Raw genomic sequence first — 25,015 nt, forward strand, 5'->3', positions numbered from 1 at the left:
ATGGGGGATATGTAGGCGGAGGTGGCGGGGGTGATGATGTAGTTGGAGGTGGAGAGGGTATGAGGTTTACCGGGGAGAGCCAGTTCACTCATGCCACACAAGATACGGATCATGGTGCACCTAGCTCACAACGACAGACTAGAAGCAGTGCACGTCATTCTATTCCCCATGATGATGATAGCTCTAGCTCAGTGAACACAGACTATACTTATCCACACTATCCATATGACCAACCATATGCATATCCATCATCACATCGAGTACCCTATTTGCCACCCCCCCTATGTTGGCTATACAAGCACCAACATGCAAGATGCTTACAATGTGCAGGTAAATGGCGGTTTAGCAACTAGTTTGTATTATTTTTATTGTTTCATCAAAATTTCATCACGTTCAATACGCAGGCTCAAGGATATGCGACATATGGTGCCTATGGCGCATATGGGGCCTATGGAGCCTATGGCAATAGCTCATATCAACAGGATGAGACTGAAGAATAAACTCCATGTGGTATGTATCGTGTCAATTACTATGTATTATGTATATTGACGATGATGGTTTGTAAGGACTACGGTTGTGATGATTTGTATGGACTATGATTGTGATGACTTGTATGGACTGTAGTTGTGATGATTTGCATGGACTATTGTTGTGATGATCTATATGGACTATGGATGTGAATTTCTATTTTTATGGATATGAACTTCTATTCTATGTATGTGTAAATGTTATATAATTATTTAATATATACCATCAGTAATGATATTTACAAAATTACGGTGAAATGCTGCCAAAATTTTTAATTTTCCAAAGTCATACGGTGTTTACCGGTTAAAACTGACGGTTACCGGTCGGTAAACATCGATTACCGGTCGGTACACAACGGTTACCGGTTTTTTTGAATTTGAAGTGTCATTTCGAGCGGTTTCTAGCGGTTTCCGGCGATTTACCGCCGGTTTACCGATACCGCTAGTTGGCGAAAATCGCTTTACCGTCGGTAAGGTGAACCCTGAGCACATCTCGTTTAGGAGTACTAGACAGTTAGGCGTGCTAGGCTGCGCCGTTCAAGTTGTTTAGTACATGACTGATACATATGAATTCAAGTCGCAAACATAACTGTTACATAATATGAACGATGATTTAATTATACTTTGCGAGTTTAATAATTAAATATATTTTGTGGGTGGATTCAAACTGAATATTACGTAGGTACCACCTGAATAGCACACAGAACCTACGTGGGTCTTGTATAAATAGTACATGTAGGAATTTTTTTTATGTTAGTAGGTATAGTTGATGGATTAACTTACACTAATTATTGATTTTTATAGAAAAAAATAAGATTAGAAATGAATGAAGGATTCAATTATATTTTGTGAGTTTATGAAGTGAAAAGAAAATTTAATAAATAGTAGAGTTACCACGTGTACATTGTATACAAAATTATTTTATTATTTTCATATACAAAAATAGTTAAATATATTTTATGCGCGAGCCCTAATTAAATAGTATGTTAAATGAATGGAGATCTCTGCGGGGGCTGAGCTGAACAGGCGTGATGACTGACTCTTGGAATATATTTAACTCTTGGAATACAATTGCACCATAAACTGATGTTTTGATGCGTTTCGTACTATTTGGATGCATTCGGGATCGTTTGGTTGCCTTACGAAACCTCCCAATTAATCAACCGATGCGCCGCCGAGGTCGTCGGTCGCCAGGCTCGCCACCGTGCGCGACGCCGCAGAGGACCCGTGCACGTCACTCGGCGGCCGGGCCTGGTGATCGAATTTGTCAAACGTAATTGAGCGGACGCCGACCTTGGCCACATACTGTTCATGAGGGGTCCATGTGGGTCCCACGTAAATAGTATGTGGGTCCCACATAAACAGTATGCGGGCCCATGTGAGCCCGCATGAACAGTGCACCGCCCACGTGTGAACAGTGCGCCGGCCCCATGTGGGCCAGGACTCATGAGAATGCTCCGATTCGTGGCACTTTAGTATAGGTATATTAATTTCACAAAGTGGTTGTCCATTTGTCCCGAGCTTTTTGGGTTGCTGCCATCTGCGCGTGTCCAGTCCGTGCAAATACAATCACGCACACAACCTTTGCTTCTCCGGTAAACAAGGAACCGCCTGGTCCTAATTAAGATAAATTGGTCCTTTTTCGTGCCCAATGATTGGTTGATAAAAAAACTGACCCCTCTTGCATTAAAAAAATCATATGTGAGTGTGTATCTTTCACATGTGATTTGCATGACCTTTTCCCCCAACCATTAATTGGCGCCTCTATGATTGAGAACAATCCTATGTGATTCTCCTCTACAGACGAGCTATGTTGCAAACTTGCAGTTGTTTAATTTGTGCGAAGAGCATCTCTAGCGCCTCATGATGCTACGTTGGACAAGTTGGCTCATGTTGGTTTCATCGAGTGATTATAATAACCATAAAGGGAACATGGAACCAAGAATATAAAATTCATGGGTGTGTTAGACCATTATTAGGCCAGTGTCAATGGGGTTTTATAAAGGATTTCATGGTATTAAATTTCACATCATCAATTTTGCTGACATGACGAGGAGAGAGAAAAAGAGAGTTTCATAGCATGAGAGAGAAGTTTCACCCTATAAAACTCACTTGCCACAGTTATCTATTTCTTAATCTAGGTAACTGTGCCATAAAACTTGACATAATCATGGGCCACCCGACCCGACGAACTCGACCGGATGACTATGAGCTGAATTTTTAACCTAAAACCTTTAAAAAATACAACCCGACCCGACCCAACTACGGGCTGGGCTGGGCTCAAGCCGAAAAATCTAACCCGACGATTTCTATTGACATGACTCAAACCCGACCCGATGGATGATTGATCTACATGAAATTGTGCATTGAGACTAGCCTATATCTAAAAAAGTCCATGCAGGCTCGCAGAGTTATGGTCAACCTTAGCAGATAATTTTCTTCTATTCTATTCTAATCACTAGGTCATTGATCTCTGTTTTCTTTGTACTCCATTATATGGTGTGCAATCTTCACATTTTATTAAATAATGTTCTGGACCTAGGGTGTTAATTGGCGCAGACTTTTCGAACCCAGGTTTGCAAACCGCAATGATCCTATTTGAAGAAATAGCCAGGGGTTATTTTGAGAGTTAAAGTTGAACTCAAGAAAGTATCCCTTCAATGAAATAGCTCTTGTGGTGTTTGGATCCAAGGGCTATTTGGATCCTAAATCACTTTTTTTAATCATTTGGCTATCACTTTTTCAATAGAGAGAATCAGTGGGCTCCACTTGAAATAGCCCCCAATAGCACCCCTTGGCAGATAGTTTTTTGTGGTGGGCTATTTACAAAGAGCTTAGAAATAGTCCTCATGTTTGGCTCCTGTAGGACTATTTGAGCTATTTGAATGGGCTAAAAAATAGCATAGGGATTCAAAATGGGCCAATGTTCACATCTATATGCAAAATTAAACTATCTTATTTTAACCTGCACAAGGTGATTAGTTTGCTAAGAGATTGTTTTTACACAGCAGAGACAATTCCCAAAGTCACGTTCCTGCTCATCAATATTTTCTTTTTGATTGGGCTTGAGGGTGGTGGAGGTGGAGTGGAAGACACGCGCGTGCGTACTTGTACTAAAAAAATTGTTGCCACAGTGAATCCTCCCATTTCTGGGAGCAGGCAGCAGCAGCACGCAAGTAGCCAAGTGGCCCGTCCTTGGTCTCCACGTTGCATCCGGGGAGTGGCTTTCCGTACGGGCCCTGGTCCGAGGACGCCGACAGATTCGCAACCCTCGTACACTCACATGCGTCCCGCTCGCTCGGGATTGGCCGTACGATTAGAGAATGTTTGAGCACGGTTACTGTAGCATCACTGTAGCCAATCATGATGAAACTTGGCTCATTAGATTCGTCTCGAAAATTTACATCCATTTCTAAAAAGGTTTTACAAATAGATTTTATTTAGTACTGCATGCAGGCATTTGTTTTTTGTGAAATTTTGATTAGACCCTTAGCCAAACATGGCCCTGGTCCATCAAAGCGTGGTCCCAACTCCCAAACACATGGGCTGGCTGTTCGCCGCTGCACGGGATGACAAGTGGCTTTATTGTCGCTCCTGGTCCCACTGTCTTGAGCGTCTTGGTGCGATGTGAGGTAGCTGTGGGTCGATGGAAAAGGACTGACGTGGGGCTCACAATTTGACGGGGGTTTCACTGACGGTGTTCTTGGTTCCCCACGGCTACCGCCTGCTGAGGTTTTCTTCAGTATGCCCCTAGCACTTTAACTCATTCTCCAAATGGGTCCTTTCCAAATAACTGTTGTTGTGTTTATCAGGCCAGTCTCAGCGGGGAGTTTTATGGAAGGTTTCATGATATTAAGTAAATATCATCAATTTTGCTGACATGGAAAGGAGAGAGAAGGATGGATGTTCATGGGATATGGGGAGAATTTCATTGCCATGAAACTCATCTGGCACAGTTACCTAGTTCTCAGTTTAGGTAACTGTGCCCATGAAACTCCCACCGAGACTGTTCTCAATCATTCCACCAAGGTGAAGTGTAAATCATATTTTTTCCTTTTATAATTATTGAAAAAAAAATCGAAGTGCATACCAGTACATGGCACTAGACATTTGAAACTAGGGGCGAAGCTAACATAAAAGTTAATGTGGTGCACTTCTTAGGTAACAAACAAATTTTTCAAAATTTTCATGTGATATACGGTAGATATCAGTAAATTTAGTGGTAAAAGTTGGTTTTACCCTGGTGCCTGTGCACCAGGCTAGCACACTATGGCTTCGCCCCGTTTTGAAACCGAAGATGCTCATACCAGATATTTATGGGTTCTGTTTTTTTTGTTTGTTTGCAATGGTGTGTTTTTATAGGGGATAGGATGATTCTTAGGGTCTTTTTTGACTGAGCTTTGATGCTATATATCCTTTTATGTTGTAGAAAGTTGTAGCTTTTTTCCTTTGGACACTTTTCTATTGTAGTTCAATAGTTTATCTCGTGCACTGCTCTTGGTTGCTACCCAACTGTTCATAATCATGCCCTAAAAAACTGTATCATAATCATAATAATATAACAATGGTCGTGAGCACACACTTGACTCAGTATTGTACTGTCTTCCTCTGACGTTGATTAGCACACACTTGATAATTGACTAAAAACAAAAGACGCCACTTGCTCCGAAGTAAATTTACCAATTTTTGTGATGGGTGTAGGTTATAGAATTGGTAAGCAAACGACAAACATTAGAATAAACCTACCCGAGTCATGGGTTCAGTGCATGTCAGAGATCATGATTGACAATGTTTCAAACAGAGTGTACTATATATTTTGGGTTCCGTTCTAGTGTAGGACTTCTGGATGAAGGCATTCAATATGTTTTTGCGTTTTTAAGATTTCGAAAGATTTGTGTTGTTCCAAACAGTTTGGCCGTTCCGTTTGAAACAAAATTTAACATCTCACACCACAACCGTCCGATGGTATGCCACATTGATGGATCAAGGGCAAGAATTACAATCATCGAAGCAGTAATTAAGAATCTCCCCAACGCTAGTAACTGTTATTAGTACGTACTACTATGTGTAACAATCACGTCCTTACCAAAACCACGTGATGGTATCGCAGGGGAGGAGGGGTGGGATTGGCGTGAAAAATCAAACGTGTATCTAACCAAATGCAAGGCCAACGATAGGTGTGATTTTTTTTTTTGGATCGGTAAGGCCAAATTTCGAACTGCCGCTAGCACTGGAAAACGATGCCTTCACCCGGGGGTTTGAAAGGGATGCTCTGCCTTTTCGTTCCTCTTTTACCGGCCAACCATTTCCATTCATTTGCAGAGTAACCCCACTTTTCTCTTTTCTGCAAATAGCACGATTCAAAGGTAGTAGAGCTGTCGAGGTGCTCGCTCATCCGGTAAACATTTTCGCCAGTGGAAAGGAAATTTTTTGACGGGAAATGAAATTTCCATTTTATTTACCCCAGGAAAGAAAGAAACGTACACTTGGCTTGGCCATTTGTTGGATTCAGAATAGACCCGACGCACGAAGACGCGCAGCACCGCTCAGGGGGTCAGTCAAGTCGTCGTCGTCACCGCCGCCGTCGGTTTCGGCCGGGGACGACGCGACGCGCAATGCAAATAGGGAGGTCTCGCCAGTACGCAGCCAGGCATCATCGGGGCTTTAATGACGCGGTCCCCCCTTCCCGAAAAGAGGCAGACAGTGCGCACCCGGCCAATGGCGGGGCCGATAATTTCCTCGGAAGGGAAATTCCGGGCTTGGCTTTCCTCCGCCTGCGCGCCCTTGTTTATTTAGGGAGGGAGGGGTGGTGATCCTTTTCCTTGTCTCCTCGTCCCTGCTCCCGTCCGCCCCTCTCACATCCAGGTTTTTGTTACCGACCGATTGCCTCAAACCGCCGGATTTCGGTTCCGGTTTACCGATCGATTTGACCGGTTATTGAAAAAGCCGGTCAAATTCAAATTTAAAAGCACCAGTTCAATCGGTTTCGAACGGTTAGCCGACCGGTTAGACCGGTAAACCGGTCCGGTTTGAGCGGTAACTGGCCAATTTCAATTTTTTTTCTTTTTTGGTTTAAATTCAAATGCCCGCAAAGTATACTAAATGATTGTTTTTATAGCATGTTTTAGCCTAAATGAATCCTCCAACCCTCCAATACAATGTATAATATGTTTTACATTGTATTTGTATACTTTTGTATGCACGCTTTTTTGTTTAACTTCAAATGCTCGCAAAGTATACTAAATGAACGAATATTTGAAAAAATTTGACACCATTAGATTTGTCGAAACTTGAAGTATTTTTAGGAATTTTTTTAAGAATTTTTTAAATTCAAATTTAAATTTTGAATTTGGGCCAGTTTGACACCATTGTATTTAAGTTTGACCGGTTACCGCGGTAACCGGACCGGTTCCGGTCGAAATTTTTAACCCTGCTCACACCCCGTAACGGCAGCGCCGCCTGCACCCACCAAATCCCCTCTAGGGATGGCAACGGGTCTAAACCCATCGGGTTTTGCCGTCCAAAATCCAAACCCATGAAAAATATTTGAACCCATTAAAAAACCCATACCCATGACGGGTTTAGAATTTTGCCCAAACTCAAACCCATCGGGTTAGCGGGTACCCACGGGTCACCCGTGGGTCTACACTTTACTATACAATTTTTTCTCATGATCAATAAGTTTAATATCGTAAATATTATTATAGTGTATTATGAGTAAGAAATCTATGTTCACTAAAAACTAAAAAAGAAAATAAATATATAAATAACAAGCTCTATATTTAAATGATCGTAACACCATACAATATCACAAATCCATCATATACATATATAAACACGACAACTGCAAAGCGATAACACCCATACCCACCACTTAAGAGTTCACTAAAATAAGAATTGAAGGAAAGAGATGTTAAATTTGTTATAATCTCACAAAATAAAATGACAATTGCTCTTTGTTGGATCGGGTTTAAAAAACCCATGGGTTCACGGGTTCGGGTATTGTAGGAACAAACCTGTGCCCATAAACCCAACGGGTAGGACTTTGTGCCCATTAACAAACCCACGGGTCTAAAAGTTGACACAAACCCTACTCTAATGGAGCAAAAACCCGTCGGGTTTCGGGTACCCATTGCCATCCCTAGGCCGTGTTTAGATGTTTTGCAAAAAAAATTTGCGATGGAATCTTGCTAATTTGAAGTACTAAATGAAGATTATTTACAAAACTTTTTGCACAGATGGGTTGTAAATCGCGAGACGAATATAATGATGCTAATTAATCTATGATTAATTAATAATTAGCGGATGGTTACTGTAACATCAATGTTGCAAATCATGGATTAAGTAGGCTCATTAGATTCGTCTCGCGATTTACAGTCCATCCATATAAAAAGTTTTGTAAATAAACTTCATTTAGTAGTTCATACATGTGTTGAAAATTCGATGTGATGTTTTTTTTTGTACAGTGTTTATGAGGTGAAAACTGTAGGGCCCTAATCCCCTCCTCTTTCCGTTCCGCCTCGTTGCGCTCGCTCTCGCTGCGCGCCCCGCCCCACCTCGCTGCTCGTCAGAGCAACACCGGCAGGGACGGAAAAGGAAAGCCGAGGAGGGGAGGAGAGAGAGAGAGGGAAGGAAGGTGAGCAGCAGCGGCTACGGCCAAAACCCTACGCGGCCCCTCCTCCCCACTTCCCCTCTCTCTCTCTCCCACCACCGCCTCCCTTGCCATTTTTGGTGAGTCCCCCTTTCCCTTCCCCAGATCCCCCTCCGTTTTCTACTTTTGCTTCCACCGGCCGCCGCCCCAATTCGGATAACAAAGCTCTCCTCCTCCCGGCCGCAGGAGCTAGACGCCGGCAGCCGATCCGGGAGAGGGCCGACGACCTGGGGTTGTGGCTGCAATTCGATTGGAGCGAAGCCGGTTCTCTCGCCGCCGGTCCAGGATGGTGCGGGGGAAGACGCAGATGAAACGGATAGAGAACGCGACCAGCCGCCAGGTCACCTTCTCCAAGCGTCGCAACGGCCTACTCAAGAAGGCTTTCGAGCTCTCAGTCCTCTGCGACGCCGAGGTCGCCCTCGTCGTCATCTCCCCCCGCGGCAAGCTCTACGAATTCGCCAGTGCCAGGTACCTACCCCTACTCGCCTTCCCTCGTTTTGGTGGTCTTTGTTTAGCCATCGTTTTTGGCAGTAATCCTTGATGTGTTCCTCCGCTGCTGCTGCGGTGAACGGGGGATGGGGGGCTCGGATTAGTTTACTGTTTTCTCAGGGAGGGAGGGAAAGCCTGCAAAATCTGATGGATCTCTGCGCGCTCCCTGCGCCAACTCCTGCAGCAGCCGCGTGACCTCTCGTATTGTGGCCCGTGGGGGATGAGCATCTGTTACTGCGCAGATGCCGCCCACTCCCCCATCTCTCCTTCCTCTTCGTGCTCATCCATTGGCCGGCTCAAGTTTTGCGTCAGGGAGAATCTTGTCTTGGTTCTGCCGTGGAGTGCGTTTCAATTCCTTGCTGCTCCTCGCAACGTTTTGCATCAACTTTACCGTGGTTTCAGGCCCCAAGGACAGTTAGTACATGTACGCAGCTCATTTCTCTGATAAAACTAATAGGCGTACGTGTAGGATATATAGCCAATAGGGAAAAATCGGCCTGAAAAGATGGCAAATGTGTGCCACACGGCAATAGAGCCAGGGTGCATGTGGCTGACGCACTAAATGGCGCTGCTGCCTGAAGAAAGATTTACAGCTACACTACTACTGTATTGGTAGTCTACCTCCACCGGCATGGACGATTTTTTTGCTTCTTTGGACCAATTAACTCCATTTTAATTAAATCATGGGGCGATATGGATGTTGTTTCCAGTGCCCTCGTGTTTTTTGTAGTACGGCTGGCGCTATGTGAATTCTTTTGGTGCTGAGACACAAAACCAACGCATGCGATATTGTGTACTATGCCTCTTACTGTACATTTATTGTTTTATTTTTGCCACATGGTTAACCGGAAAAGGGTCTTTGGTATTCACACCACATTCTGACCTTTCTCAAGTTGGTCAGTTCTGCTGTCTAGCTTGTTTACCAACGGCTGTAATTTTATCCGTGCTTTATTAATTAGATTTGGGCTCTCCCATTTCCTTTCTGCCTTATGATGGCTTATTAGATGCTGGTTAAGTGCAAAGATCTTTTTTTTTTTGAAAAACTTAATTGCAAAGATCTACAAGTAACATAACCTACCTGCGTAGCTCAGTTTTTCTCCTAGCAAGTCCAGAACTACAGATCACAGACCAAAAAAACAAACAAACAAAAAAACTGAACTTTGAAGCCAGGAAGGATTGAGTCATGTTAAGGACTTTAGAATTTGGGGACCAACGAGAGAGGTAATTAAGGACAGGACAATAATTATGCTGGAGAAACATTTTGTGTAATGAACTACTATGTCTAGAAGCACCACACCAAAATACTTGTGGCGTGATACAAATATACAATTAGAGATAAAAATTTATATCGCGCTACTGTAGCCAAATTGATAATTTGGTTGTTATGTTTCTCTAAGCAGGCTTAGCCAAATTATTTTTTTAACTAGAAAATAATCAAACATCCATTGACTTTGTTCACCTTGTGGTGACCATGGAACTAGATCATTTTTTATTGGGGGTTAAATGACCAAATTTTTATCCACATCATTGACACAAAGAATACAAAGAAGGAACAATCTAAACATAGGCACAATTTTTTACATTACATAGGAGGTGACTTTTCCAAATGGAGATAATATTTGAACTGTGGTTGGATGACCTTTAGCTTTAGAAAATAAGATTTTTTCATAAATATCTTTGACGGTCAGTGAGTACCACAAGTAGGGATTCGTGAGAACCCCCATTCAGAGATTCGGCCTGGGGGTGTAACACGCGTGAGGATTCCGTTCGTTGCGGGTGAGATGGACACAGTGGTTTAGACAGGTTCGGCCGCCTAGGGGCGTAATACCCTACATTCTGTGAGTTGTTTGGTTTTAGTTGTATTTTTTTTAGATACTGGAAAAGAATATTTGGCTTCACCCTCCTCATCGAGGGGGGATCAGACCAATCTTATTACAAGCAGTAGCAACCACACCACGTTCTCGCAATAGTTTAAAGCATACAACATTGTTATTGAAAGCCAATCTGTAAACTAAAAGGCCATCCATGGGATGCAAAGAAACAAAGAGCCAACATCTCCCGCAAACGATATGCCTGAATCAATCTATCCGTTTGATCCTCACTATGCTGCAACAACACCCAATGGCATAGCCAATGCGTTCCCTTGAATAAAACCTGCAAAAAAGTTTTTGGTTGACATTTGTTAAAGAGTAAATTGCACCCACCGTACAACTTGTTAGGTGGGTGCAAATTGATTCAACAACTTATAAAATGCTCAATTTAGTGCAATAACTTGATAGGAGGCAGATCAGTCCAACAATTTGTAGATGCCCAATTTAATGCGATAACTTGACAAATAGGTGCATTCACAGTCCAAACATTATACAACAATGTAACTAACGCAAGATCTCAAAAAATAGTATATTCACGTTAGGACAAATTATTAAGTATTATTTGACCATTGATTTCCATGTTGCACCTGCATGGCAATGTATTTGGCCAAGATGAGAACCCTCAGTATTTAGAAATTAATGTTATGTCTTTACATTAATTATTTTTGTATAGTGATTTACTTTTAACTAAAACTATTTAATTTGATATTCAATATTGAAAAATTCACCCTCATTGTTTCCGATATGTTTGATTATATGCACTGCTAAGATAAAAAAAGCTAATATATTGATATAAACTATTGATACCTTTTAGGAGCTTGGTACATATATTTTTAAAGCCTCCTATATTTGTGTTAGAAAGGAAAAATGAGCTAAATAAACATAAACAAACATGAACATCGTTGAATACATGAGTAGAAGCGCAGAAGAAACCTAAAGTTTCGGGATCTCTCTTATCGACTTCAGTATTTGAGTGATGCTAATGGTGTAATTCTAACATTTGATTGAATTTGAACTAATAAAAAATTATACATATTTGGAAAACAACAACCGGATCACCATCAATAATTTTCATTTATAAAATTTAAGAATTATTAATGTTCATCTACTTTGCTTAATATGTCGCTGTTGTAATAGTGATTAAATAATATATTTTTGTAATAAACCATAATTAATATATTTTGTGAATAAAATTATTGGCATCTATTGCGATACAAAAATTTATGGTCAAATAATACATTCCTATGTGAATTTACTCTTTATTGTGACATGACGTTAGCAAATACATTGTCGTGTAACAGTTGGACTGTGAATGCACCAATTTATCAAGTTATTGCACTAAATTAAGTATTTTTAAAGTTGTTAGATCAATCTGCACTCACCCGTCAAGTTATTGTACTAAATTGAGCACATTACAAGTTGTTGGACTAATCTGCACCCACCTGTCATGTTGTTGTATGGTGAGTGCAATTTACTCTTAGTTAAAAAAACAACATCATTCCTAGAGAGCTAAATCACCCAACACATAGCCGATATGCATGTCAACAAATGTAATTTTGGTTTATGACCCTGTCGGTACACTCAGATAGGGGTACCCTCTCCTACAAGACAAGGACGAAGGCGCTCAGGAGCGGCAACCACGGACCACGGGCCCGAACCCCCGCGGACAGATCTCGAACCTCCGCGGGCCGGACCTGGGCCTAGTGGAAGCCGGACCTCCAGGAGGCCTGAGTCATCAAGCCAGCTAGGTGCAAGCCTCGGGACCTCCGCTCCCCGCTCGGGCAGGGGTTCGGAGCCACCACGTGCCCCTGTGGGCGCGGCCGCCGACCCCCGGGTCCGGTGCCGCCACATGTCCCACAGGCGCGGACCTCCGAACCTCCGCTCCCCGCTCGGGCAGGGGTCCGGAGCCGCCACGTCCCCCTGTGGGCGTGGCCGCCGACCCCTGGGTCCGGCGCCGCCACGTGTCCCCCAGGCGCGAGTCTTCCGCCTGAAGCCAGCCGTCCTGCCGCATTAAATGATGGTGGTTGAGGTGTGTGCTGCCAGAGCAGGGCATCGGATGCCCACTCACGGGATGGACAGGCGTGACATGACAACACGGTAAGCCCGCCAGTTACCGATGCGGCTCCTCAGTTACCAAGGCAAGCATTAAAGACTCAGCGTCGCGCGCATGGGCGACGAGTCATAATGATCAGCTACTGACTGGAGCAACAGTGTACGCTGCTACAGTGGACTGAGTTATTAGTTCGGCGCTTCATCATGACCTAGACGCGCGGCTGCAGAGGCTAGATTCTACTCCGACAGGACAGCTCAAGACCACGCCTGGTCAGAAGATTCGTACGTTGTAAGATAATATATCGCCGGGTCCACATGTCGGGGGCCCGCTCTGTGTACGTGCTCCCCTTGATCATATAAAAGGGAGAGCACGCACGGTAGGATGACAAGTTCACACAGACACAAGTTCTCGGGACTTCTTCCAGGTCTCTCTCCTCCTCCACACTCTCGCTCAAGCCCAGGACTCTAGCAAGCTCTCATACAGCACTCTCTAAGCTCTGGCAATACAACTCACAGTGGACGTAGGATATTACGCTCCGGCGGCCCGAACCACTCTAAATCCTTGTGTGCTTTTCGTGTTCATACGCCTCTAGATCGAGCATTCCTTGGCTGTCCCCAAGCTCATCCTGCACTTAGGATTAGGCGGGTGCAATCCGCCACCCGGCTGGAGAAATCCTCCGACATTTGGCGCGCCAGGTAGGGACTAGCTTGGTTTCCGCTTGATCGCCCACTTGGCATCTCCATGGCTCGGATTGTCGAGTTCCATGACCACCCGATGGGTGAAGCGTCCCCTCATGAGAGAAGACTTAAAAGTGATACAATATCAGTCCCAGGAGGCTGATAACACTTTTATTACATCAGATGGTATATCACCGTACAACTCTACGCGGAAGTGGGCAGTGAAGCGCCACTATCGCGAGGATAACAACTAACACCCACACAACGATATTAACTACGAAAAGGGGGTCATCAGAGTCTTGCGCCATACGAAACGTCCTGCGGGTGACCACAGCTCGAACACCGTAGTGTCGGTGTAGATCCCAACAAAGTCATTACCCACCTTAGCTAGACCTGACTAGCCATCACGGGATCCACCAAGGGGTCATTGACCTATCACAGAGGTTTTAACCGGGGCATAAGTCACACAGAGCTAATCCCTTCTCCTTGATCACCCGTTACTCTCAACTCTCCTGATGGCTATCAGACTAACTAGTGGGGTTTATGCTAAGCCGTTGCCCATTCAACGGTCGAGTGGTTTGCACGATAGTGGAGTTAGGTGAGATGACACACCAACTCGGTCCTTAGTTGTGACAAGATGGATATCTCCCTTCCTTGCTCTGCCACACAGGCACGAGCACACCATTCGGCAATTCACACAGAAGTGCCATCCATCTCGTCTAATCTCATCTTTCGAAATCCCACATTTTTCCCTTTCCACACACTCACACATTTTCCTTGTATAAAACAAGTTGTATTGTGTTTAAGGTCCTAAGCGTTCTAGCGGCGATTAACGTCCAAACATATTCAGACAATAATCCAGGTGGTCAAGGAATGGTTATAACAAATCAAGGGGTGGCTATCCAACCATGTTTTCAGCAGGCAAAACATATGCAGTTTTATAAAACAGGCCAATAGGTTGCGTTTTTAAAAACTAGGACAAAACATGCATCAAAGGGCGGGATTGAACTTGCCGTCTTCAAAGCCTTCCGGGAGGTCCTGGTCGAAGTACTATCCTTCGGGCTCGGGTCGCGGAACTGATCCTCGTTCGCTTGCTCGCAGTACTGCTCGTCGACGGGTTCTCCCTCGTTCACACCGTGATCTACGACGCATACAAACAAACACACAATCAAGAAAAAGAAATAAAAGTTTTATTGCTGACCTCGATTCGGAAACAATTAAGATATGGAGATAGAAGTAATATTTTTGTGCGATTTCCTAATGGCATGGCCAAAACTATGTTAGTAATGGTGTGGTAAAGTTTCAGGTCGATCGGAGATTGTTTTGCGCATGAAATGATAAGTTAACGGGGTGTTTAGGATCTAAACAAGGGTCCAGGGATTTATTTGTAGTTAGTGAAAGGTCCTGATTGGAATTCTAGAGAGTGTCTGGGTCAATCTAGAAAAAGGTAGGGGTCTATAAATGTGTTATATAGTGGAAGGGTCTGTTTTGAAATATAATAAAAGGGAGGGTTTCTTTTGTAAAAGGACTTGAGAGGTGAGAGGGTTCTTTAAGAAATAACGGGAAAGGCAGGGGCCTAAAGGCAAAAATGCCTTTCTTCTCCCTTTCCCCTCGCTGGGAAACAGGGGAGCGGTGCGGGGTTGCCGGCGGTGTCCCTCGCCGGCGGCCTGGGCCTCGGGGGCGGCCGGGAGGAGGGGGAAAAGAGAGAGAGTCTCAAGGGGTCGATTCCCCCCTCGATTTTGGGGAAGGAGGCCCGCAGGGCGGAAATCCATGGCGGCGGGCGGCAGCAGGCGGCGATGGCCATGGTGGCGCCGCGGTGGGGTTCGACGGCGGCCAAGGAGAGGAGGGAGAGTGAGAGGGAGGCGAGGGGGTCCTAATGCACCCCTTATCTTCGACAGAGGCAGCGCGAGGAGGCGGCTCCGCGGTGGCCGGCGTGCTCGGCGGCTATGGCGGTGGAGGTTGTGGTGATGGCGGAATGCGGCGTGGAGGTCTATTTAATGGCGGGGTAAGGCTGTGGGGCGGTGGCCGCGTTGGTGGCGTCCCGGCGAGCTTCGCGGCCGTCCTTAATGGTGTTGGAGCCGGCTCGGCCGTCGTGGAGCGGCGTGAGCGCCGAGGGCGTCGACGTGCACGTGGAGGAGGGGACCTGCTGCTGCTGTGCTTGTTGCCGCGCGGCTCGAGCGGCGAGGCGGCGGCGCTGTGAGCGAGCAGTGCGCGTACGGCGGCGCGGGTGGCGAGTCGGCCAGGCGAGCACAGGAAGGCGGTGGCGATGCTCTGGTCGACGGATGGCACGGCGAGCGGCACGGCCGCGTGGAACGCGTGATGCGCTCGGGCCTGTGCGCGTGCGGTACGTCGACGGGATGAGTCGGCGGCGAGCGGGCGGCGCGCCGCGTTCGGTGCGTCGCGTGTGCGCGTGGGCGGGGCGCGCGCAAGCGGCAGCAGGCGAGCGCGGGGGCAGCAGGCACACGTGTGCCGCGCGTGGGGTCGGCCGGGGCAGAGCACACGCGTGGAGCGAGGGCGGGGAGCGGCTGGTTGCGGGCAGCGAGCTGCTCTGCAGCGTGCGGTGCGCGGCAGGGAGGAAAGGGAGGAGGGAGGGACAAGCAAAAAGAAAAGAAAAAGGAAAAAGAAAAGGGGAGGGAAAAAGAAAAAGATGGAGAGAGAAAAAGAGAGATCGACCGGCGGATCTCGCGGCGGCGACCGCGGCCGGACGCGCATGCGCGCCGGTCGGGCATGATGCGGCGGTCGGCGGTACGCGACGCGCGGAATAGGAAAAAAAAAAGAGACGAGACAGTGATTGATTCAGATGTCGGGACCGGTCTTTCAGGAGATCGGTCGGGAAAAGTCTGAGCTCAACGATGAAAATTATTTTAGCGCGTGATTTAATTTTAGTGAATTTTTCGGGATGTCACAATGGGGGAGGGCGCGGCGACACCCGCGCCCCAGGCCTCTTGCCGTCCAACGCCGAGGGCTGCTGCCCACGGTGCGCAGCAGCGTGCAGCGGAGCATGCCCCCAGAGCCCCCGCGCAGGTCGCTCCGAGCGAGCCGTTAGCCGTGGCCAGGGAGCTGCTCCGCAATCCGCTAGAACTGGCGGTCTCGCCGGACGTGATGAGGTAGTGGCGCGACGACATCGACCGCCTCATCATCCTGGCCCAGGCCACCCCCGGCTCCACGGGGACTGGGTCGGGACAGCGTCGACGATAGGGCGGCACACCAACCTCTGCGCGCCTTCCTACAGTGGGAAGTGCGCGGACAGCTGATCTGTAGGCAGAACTCAACCGCTGGCGTGTGGGAGAGGACGCCCGCGTCTCCATGGAGCGGGCACGTGAACGCTGGCTCAACATCGAGGGTCGGAACCTCGACGCCGATCTCGGCGCGGCGGCACCAAGGTCCCAGGGTCATATCCAGACCCCCGGTGGCTGGTGTGGGCTGCGTTGCGCTCGCAGAGCATCTCCGCGCGGTGGCCTGGCCACCCAAGTTCCGGCCGCACCTGCCGGAGAAGTACGACGAGACGACCAACCCGTCGGAATTCCTGCAGGTCTACATCACCGTCATCATGGCGGCTGGGGGTAACGACGCCGTCATGGCGAGTTACTTCCATGTAGCCTTGACCGGGCCAGCCCGGACTTGGCTCATGAACCTCTCCCTCGGGTCGATCCAATCCTGGGGCGAGCTGTGCGCGCTGTTCTCGGTGAACTTCGCCAGCGCGTACCAGCAGCATGGTGTGGAGACCCATCTCCACGCCGTGAGGCAGCAACCCGGGGAGTCGCTCCGGGTCTTCATCTCCCGCTTCATCAAGGTACGTGGAACCATTCCCAGTATTTCTGATGCATCTATTATCACGGCTTTCCGACAGGGGGTCCGTGACGAGAAGATGCTGGAGAAGCTGGCCACACACCAGGTGGAAACTGTGGCCACCTTGTTTGCCTTGGTGGACAAGTGTGCCAGGGCCGCTGAGGGCCGTGCATGGCACTCGGCCCCTCAAGATACGCCCGGGGGCCAGAACTCGCGTGGCAAGCGCCCGCGTCAGCAGGATGGCGACAGCGGGTCATGCTCTCCCAGCTCGTCATCAAGCAGGTCTGGGGGGAGCACAGCTTCAACAAATCCCAGCTCGCAGCATACCTCACTCATGTGAGGAAGCTCGCTCCAGCGGAAAGCCGACTCCGGTCGCACCAAGCCCGCTCCGGCGGAAAGCCCAATACGGTCGCACTAAGCCGACTCTGGTGTCTCTTTCCGATGTTAAGCCGACTCCGGTCGCACCCCCGACTCTACATCTCTTTAAGTCCTACCCTTAGAGGCCCAGCGGGGAATATAACATTTTTCTTTGTAACTAGGTAGTACTTCCGTGTGGTCCAGTCCGGTGAGCCTCCCCAATGGAGGGGTCCGGACCTCTACAAACCAGGTTCAGGGAAGCGTACTCACCCTCCGGGGAGGTCCGGAGTCGTGTAGCCGCTTAGCCTGGCTCCGCACCCTAAGCATGCATGCTCTACCTCCCTAGGGCGAGTACCGTAGTACCTAAGACTGGGGGCCCGGAGGTCCGGACAGCTCCGGCCTCATAAACCCGTGTTCTGGCTTACATCGCACATCTCATGTACAACTAGTTATAAAGGAAAAATTTATTCTCAGTTCGCCTCTAAGGATGTTACATTCCAATTTCAATCTACGCATTCTGTTTGCGCTAACCCCCGCGTGGTTCCCACTCTTGTGTCCGAATTGAGTTGGCCGGCATGTGGTTCAGATGGGGACCCCCTCACTGCTAGAGGGGGGTCTGAGTCCTTAGGAACCTGCTTCAGGGAAGAGGTACTTGTTCCCGGGGTGGTCCGGAGCCTTGTGCAGCCGCTTAGCCTGGTTCCGTACCCTAAGCCTGCGCACTCCACCACTCTGTAACATGTGCCCTAGTACTCGGAACTGCGTACCAAGAGGTCCGGACCTCATTCTAGCTTGAGGGCTGGCCTCCTAAACTCTGTTCCACAGGACCGGCTGCGTATCTTAAAGGACCTCTGCCAACAGGATCCGGGACCACGTGGGCAAGTTACTAAACACCAGTCCTAAGTTGTGTACAGGACGGAGGGCCAGAGTACCTGGAGACCGGCAGCACCAGCTACTGGTGTTGCAGGCGTTGAAGGGGACGAATTCCCCCGCGAAGAACACCGGCGCGGTCCGTCCGAGCAGGCGATAACCACGACATGGATTTGGCCCCAACTACAGGTTCATACCTCACCCGCAGGTGGGCCCGGGAGCCTCTGTCGGTACACTCATATAGGGGTACCCTCTCCTACAAGACAAGGACGAAGGCGCTCAGGAGCGGCAACCACGGACCACGGGCCCGGACCCCCGCGGACAGGTCCCGAACCTCCGCAGGCCGGACCTGGGCCTCTACAAGTGGAAGCCGGACCTCCAAGAGGCCTGAGTCATCAAGCCAGCCAGGCGCAAGCCACGGGACCTCCGCTCCCCGCTCGAGCAGGGGTCCGGATCCGCCACGTGCCCCTGTGGGCGCGGCCGCCGACCCCCGGGTCGGGTGCCGCCACGTGTCCCACAGGCGCGGACCTCCGCTCCCTGCTCGGGCAGGGGTCCGGAGCCGCCACGTCCCCCTGTGGCGCGGCCACCGACCCCTGGGTCCGGAGCCGCCACGTGTCCCACAGGCGCGAGTCTTCCGCCTGAAGCCAGCCCTCCTGCCACATTAAATGATGGTGGTTGAGGCGTGCGCTGCCAGAGCAGGGCATCGGATGCCCCCTCACGGGTTGGACAGGTGTGACATGATAACACGGTAAGCCCGCTAGTTACCGAGGCGGCTCGTCAGTTATCAAGGCAAGCATTAAAGACTCAGTGCCGAGCGCATGGGCGACGAGTCATGATGATCAGCTACTGACTGGAGCAACAGTACACGTTGCTACAGTGACTGAGTCAATAGTTCGGCGCTTCATCATGACCTCGACGCGCGGCTGCAGAGGCTAGACTCTACTCCGACGGGACAGCTCAAGACCACGCCTGCTCAGAAGATTCGTACGTTGTAAGATAATATATCGCCGGGTCCACATGTCGGGGCCCCGCTCAGTGTACGTGCTCCCCTTGGTCATATAAAAGGGAGAGCACGCACGGTAGGATGACAAGTTCACACAGACACAAGTTCTCGGGACTTCTTCCATGTCTCTCTCCTCCTCCACACTCTCGCTCAAGCCCAGGGCTCTAGAAAGCTCTCATACAACACTCTCTAAGCTCCGGCAATACAACTCACAGTAGACGTAGGGTATTACGCTCCGGCGGCCCGAACTACTCTAAATCCTTGTGTGCTTTTCGTGTTCATACGCCTCTAGATCGAGCATTCCTTGGCTGTCCACAAGCTCATCCTGCACTTAAGATTAGGCGGGTGCAATCCGCCACCTGGCTGGAGAAATCCTCCGACATTTGGCGCGCCAGGTAGGGGCTAGCTTGGTTTCCGCTTGATCGCCCACTTGGCATCTCCATGGCTCAGATTGTCGAGTTCCATGACCACCTGATGGGGGAGGGCGCGGCGACACCCGCGCCGCAGGACTCTCGCCGTCCAACGCCGAGGGCTGCTGCCCACGGCGCGCAGCAGCGTGCAGCGGAGCATGCCCCCAGAGCCCCCGCGCAGGTCGCTCCGAGCGAGCCGTTAGCCGCGGCCAGGGAGCTGCTCCGCAACCTGCCAGAACTGGCGGTCTCGCCGGACGTGATGAGACAGTGGCGTGACGACATCGACCGCCTCATCATCCTGGCCCAGGCCACCCCCGGCTCCACGGGGACTGGGTCGGGACAGCGTCGACGACAGGGCGGCGCACCAACCTCTGTGCGCCTTCCTACAATGGGAAGCGCGCGGACAGCTAATCTGCGGGCAGAACTCAACCGCAAGCATGCGGGAGAGGACGCCCGCGTCTCCATGGAGCGGGCACGTGAACGACGGCTCAACATCGAGGGTCGGAACCTCGACGCCGATCTCAGCGCGGCGGCACCAAGGTCCCAGGGTCATATCCAGACCCCGGTGGCTGGTGTCTTATTTATTTTAGCACGCAAAAAAATGATGCGTGTCACCTATGTGTTGACATAGGTGACGGACTAAGAATACCATAGGTGACGGCTCATATTGATGCCCATCACCTTTTAGGTACATAGGTGACGGTCTTTTGCCCGTCACTTTTCTGTTCTAATCAGTGACGATGTACAGCTGACGGGCGCGATGCCCGTCACCTTAGGGAGATGACGCCTGTCACTATTGGCCTCTTCTTACATAGTGATATTTCCGTTCCAGGCTTTGAAAGGAGAACTCCTCTGCCATCATCGATGCGAACGCATCGCCCTGCATGGCGGGCAACATTAGTTGTGTCAGCCTGCGAGCCTGGACCTGTCACCTAAGCCGGGCAGGTGGACCAGGCCTATGGGTAGGCCTGTCTCACCCCGGGGTCGCCCTCCCCCCTCTTAAGGGGTCCCGGGACAGCTTTCACGCTACCCCGAGACTTTCACTCTCCTAGGGTCTCCTCCTGTGCTAGCCTCGGGTTGTAACTGCCTGACCCGGGACTGCTTGGACGCGACGTTTGGTGGGGTCCGCTCCCAACGTCGATCGCAGAGTGACATGATGTGGCGCGGGTGGAGCGTCCCCCCGAGCCATCCCCCGCGCCGCCTGAGCACACACATCCCCCGTAATCATAGCATTTTACGGGAAGCCGCGCTGCCTTGAGTTCCGCATGCTGTCGTCAGGTCGGCGCGGTAAATACCCTACGCGGGGCACAGTAAATACCCTGCCAGCGGGTTCCTTTTCCTCGAAGGAAGCTCTTTTTACTTGGGCGCTTCTCTCCTGCCCACACGGCCCCTTTGTCAGGGTCGACGCCCATCCCACCAATTGCTATTGCGCCGAGGCGGTGGCTTTCTGGGCCCTCCTAACCCTTTTTTCTAGAGCTAGGGGGACCCGGTTCCCATGGCGCTGACAATCTTGCTTCAAAAGATCACAAAATCTTAGTTGCTTTAGTGTAACTTTCTTTACTTATTGATGTGTAGCAAGAAATTCGCACGTAATGCAAATTTCACAATTTTTTCTGTTTTCAATAAAGAATCTACCAATCTGCTTCTAGCTAACTTTCAAAAACTAACAAAATATGTACCATTTCTTTGAATTTTTGCAAACAATACCTACATTTTTTGTACCCTTTTCTAGAAGTATATCACATGAAACTGCCTTTGTGAATTAGGCTAGAGTATTATTTTAGTGACTAAAATATTTTCCTCTCTCACATTCTTCACAATATCGAACTACTACAATAGGCAATTGGGCTTGGTTGTTAAGGTCCACCGTGTTCCCTACTAGAGTTATGAAATGTCAAACACTAAATTGTACAATATCAGGAAAAATGCATTATATAGTCAGGAATCAGGACTAGCTTCCCGTATAACTACCGGCTTGTTGCTCTGTAGCTTCTGGACAAATTGGACAGGACATGGCTGATACAATAATGCAGCTATCAAGTATTGTATTTTTCATTCAAATAAAATGCTGATTAATGAGAAGGTTATTCACTAATATTACTAAATTGCTCCCATATCCATATATAAGTCTGTATTTTTCCTAATAAATTACATTATGCTCCATGCTAACTAAGTTTAGGATGAAATTAAGGACCTCTGGCATATGCTGCGAAGAAATATTCAACAAGAATTTTGATGTGTAATCTTTATTATTTAGAATACTGCCTGTTTGATCAAAGCTTGGAAAAGGAATGCAAAACATCATGAATGGTTTCAATTTATGTTTGCATCTGTGGAATCTTTGTTGCGTTTGTCATCCATGATAGATTGAGATCAACCCAAGTATTTGAATGTTCAAATACATATCTATTATTCTGTGGGTTTCACAATTTATCGTCACCATCCCAACTTCTGACACAATTTTACTTTGTCCCCATCTCAGTGTGCAGAAAACAATTGAACGCTACAGAACATACACAAAGGATAATGCCAGCAGCAAGACAGCACAGCAAGATATTGAGGTGACAAGACTCAATAAACAGTAGCGCACTTAGTTATATTTCTTGTTTCTGTAGGTTTTAGTGGCTTACTAGGGGTGTCTAATTGATACTTGAATGTTGATGTTTTATCAGGAGCTTTTGTCTATCCCGTGGATCTGTGAGCTTAACAGTATTAATGTGTCTCTTTTCAATTGTTTAATATGCTTTTGTCGGATGTTCATTTCCCAGCTGATGATGCTTCTGTTGAAACCTGAAGCATAAAAGTATACTGGATCAAAGCTTGGCAGGGTTCAATTAGCTGAAATTTTAAAACATGCGATGCTTATATGATTTACCATGCACAAAAGCAATGCAACCGTTGGGATTTTTTTTCCCTTCATTCGCTTTAAAATTGAAACTATGCTGAATGTATGTTATAAAATGTTCCATTTGAGCTAGAACGCTGTGCACAGGTTTTGGTTGGTTCTGTTGGCATAACAATTTGTGTATCATGCGCTAAATATAAGGGAGTGATTTCTAAGGCTGTTTGATTTGACATTTATTGTAGCAAGTAAAAGCTGATGCTGAGGGCCTGGCAAAGAAGCTTGAAGCACTTGAAGCTTACAAAAGGTCACTATTTCGCTATCACAAAACTGCTTCCCCATGTATGATCTGGCAAGGCTAATTTTCGTTGAAATGCAGAAAACTTTTGGGTGAGAAGTTGGAAGAATGCTCAATTGAAGAACTGCACAGTTTGGAAGTCAAACTTGAAAAGAGCCTGCATTGCATCAGGGGAAGAAAGGTTAGTTATTTTCCCCTAGTCGTTTTACGGTCTACTACATAATGTTGTAAGAATTGGTAGACTCAGCTTTGTATATGGTGTGATCTCACATGGCAGACTCAGCTGCTGGAAGAGCAGGTCAATAAGCTGAAGGAGATGGTAACTCAGTTCTCGCCAACATGTTGGCCTACAGTAACATAAAAACATCAGATCAGTTAGCTCCTAACTTTGTGGTTTTTTTTTTGCGTCAACATCAATCAGGAGATGACACTGCGCAAGAACAATGAAGAGTTACGTGAAAAGGTAATGGAGGTGAAGCTTTTTTTCTGATACGAAGATGCTGCCGGTCCGGTTTAAACGGAACGACCCAACTTCAGACTCTGAATCATACTGCTTACCCCGAACTCCTGTGATATCTTATGTGCATACCATTATGGATTTCTTTCAAATTTACCTAAAAAAAAGGAAGTCTTTCAAATTTGCTACTGTTTTCTGTACCATGACGATGCATATGATGTGCTGCTGGTGATCATTTCTGCAGTGCAAGAACCAGCCGCCTCTGCCGTTGACTCCAGCGCGCCCTGTCATCACCGTGGAAGACGATCGCCCGGAGCAGAACGACGACGACCGCATGGACGTGGAGACGGAGCTGTACTTAGGGCTGCCTGGCAGGGATCCCCGCCGAAACAAGGTTGCAGAAGTCAGGTCAGGATAGCTGTGGACAAGCAACGAAAGCAAGCCGAGAATAATCTAGATCTCTGGTGCGGAGATGCAGCAAGCCAAGCAACGGTAAAACCGTCAGTGGTGTTGTGTTTACAAACCTGTGTTAGTTGTCCAATGATGCAGACCCAACCAAACATCCGTGTATGTACTACCCTGTCTGTAGATGTGGTTCCGTGGATCCGAATCTGAAGTATTACTACTCTCCTGCTCCCATTCGCGCAATCGCCGGTGCTCTGAGACTTGCGGCATGCCCTAGACCCTAGTCCAGGGGCGAGCCTCTTCTGAAGAGGTCAGGTCGAAGACGAACGGAGAGAGGCAGGCCCGTCGTGGTTTATGAAGGCGTTGTTTGGTTTGAACGCGTGGCACACCAGGTGTTTATTGGGCCAACGCTTCGGCATCCTGCAAGACTGATCGGTTCTGTTAATCTGTTTTGCGGGGCTAGACGTGTCCACCGGCCACTGGGGGCGAAGCGGAGGCTTCTGGGGCCCTCTCGTTTCTGTCCTCCTCGGTGCGAGCCACGATTCCTCCGTCTCCATCGTCCCTGCCCGTGGCGCCTGAAATTCTGGTGGCAGCGCATCATTCCTCCACCACGGCCCCATGCGTCCATGCCCATGCTCCACGGACGCTTCCCTCGCGTCTGCTCCTCCGGCGACTCACCCTTTTCCATTCGGCGAGCTTTACTGATCTGGAAAAATCGTAACTGGCTTTTACTTTCAGCTCATCACTGTTCATTCTTTTTCACCAAACTCCCATCACTACTCACTGCCGACCATATAAATTTCAGTACAAAAGTAACTTAATTACTTTGAAAAAAAAATGAAATTAAGTTCCACCGGCTGCCTGATCGGCATCAATGTTGGAGTGCTTTCTTTGAAAGCATAATCCCCACAAACACCAGATCAAACATGCAGATCAAATGGGCTAACCTATTGTTAAGGCCCAGAGTGTAAGGCCCATGTGGCCCATATTACCTTCTCCTATATATCTACAAGTGACAGTGCTCTCTCTCTCTGCTCCCGATGGCTCTCTCCTTCGATCTCTCCAATGTAAGTTACATGGCACCAGAGCTTAGGGTTTCGATCTGAGCCACCACCCTTCCCGCGCTGCGCTGCCTCGTCCTCATCCTTTGCCGCCTGTCGCGGCCTCGCCCGTCGCCCGTCGCGTCGCGGCACCTTGCCGTCGGTGGACTTCCGCGCCGCCGGTGGACTTTCGCGCCATCCGCGCCGTTCGTGCGTCGCTGCCGCCGGCCGCCGTCGTCCGCTCCGTCCGCGGCTGCCCGCGCGCCGTCCGCGGCCGCC

General features: G+C 48.5%; 1 protein-coding gene and 1 long non-coding RNA gene across 4 annotated transcripts; both read left to right on the top strand.

Moving 5' to 3' along the window:
• Positions 1-7: 7 nt before the first annotated feature.
• LOC120647511 lies at positions 8-718 on the top strand. The gene is made up of 2 exons (XR_005664826.1): positions 8-330; positions 405-718. It is a non-coding gene; the product is annotated as an uncharacterized LOC120647511 (long non-coding RNA).
• Positions 719-8,110: 7,392 nt separating this feature from the next.
• On the top strand, positions 8,111-23,939 carry LOC120647512 (MADS-box transcription factor 50-like). Of its 3 annotated transcripts, none has more exons than XM_039924328.1 (8): positions 8,111-8,258; positions 8,365-8,646; positions 22,177-22,255; positions 22,782-22,843; positions 22,916-23,015; positions 23,112-23,153; positions 23,256-23,297; positions 23,536-23,939. In XM_039924328.1, the coding sequence occupies exons 2-8, from the start codon at positions 8,465-8,467 to the stop codon at positions 23,707-23,709; spliced, it is 681 nt and encodes a 226-aa protein (XP_039780262.1). In that variant the 5' UTR covers positions 8,111-8,258; positions 8,365-8,464; the 3' UTR covers positions 23,710-23,939. The 3 variants fall into 3 exon arrangements, with proteins under 3 accessions (XP_039780262.1, XP_039780261.1, XP_039780263.1); XM_039924329.1 differs by having other exon boundaries at positions 8,141-8,258; positions 8,344-8,646; XM_039924327.1 differs by having other exon boundaries at positions 8,130-8,646.
• Positions 23,940-25,015: the final 1,076 nt, after the last annotated feature.

The sequence above is a fragment of the Panicum virgatum genome, chromosome 9K, assembly GCF_016808335.1.
Source record: "Panicum virgatum strain AP13 chromosome 9K, P.virgatum_v5, whole genome shotgun sequence".
Taxonomy (NCBI): domain Eukaryota; kingdom Viridiplantae; phylum Streptophyta; class Magnoliopsida; order Poales; family Poaceae; genus Panicum; species Panicum virgatum.

What these genes read in the sequence shown, in the direction of transcription:
- LOC120647512 (XM_039924328.1), top strand. Translation starts at nt 8,465, where the DNA reads ATGGTGCGGGGGAAGACGCAGATGAAACGGATAGAGAACGCGACCAGC. An exon ending in TCAATAAGCTGAAGGAGATG is followed by an intron (nt 23,154 to 23,255) that starts GTAACTCAGTTC and finishes AACATCAATCAG; the next exon opens with GAGATGACACTGCGCAAGAA. An exon ending in ATGAAGAGTTACGTGAAAAG is followed by an intron (nt 23,298 to 23,535) that starts GTAATGGAGGTG and finishes TCATTTCTGCAG; the next exon opens with TGCAAGAACCAGCCGCCTCT.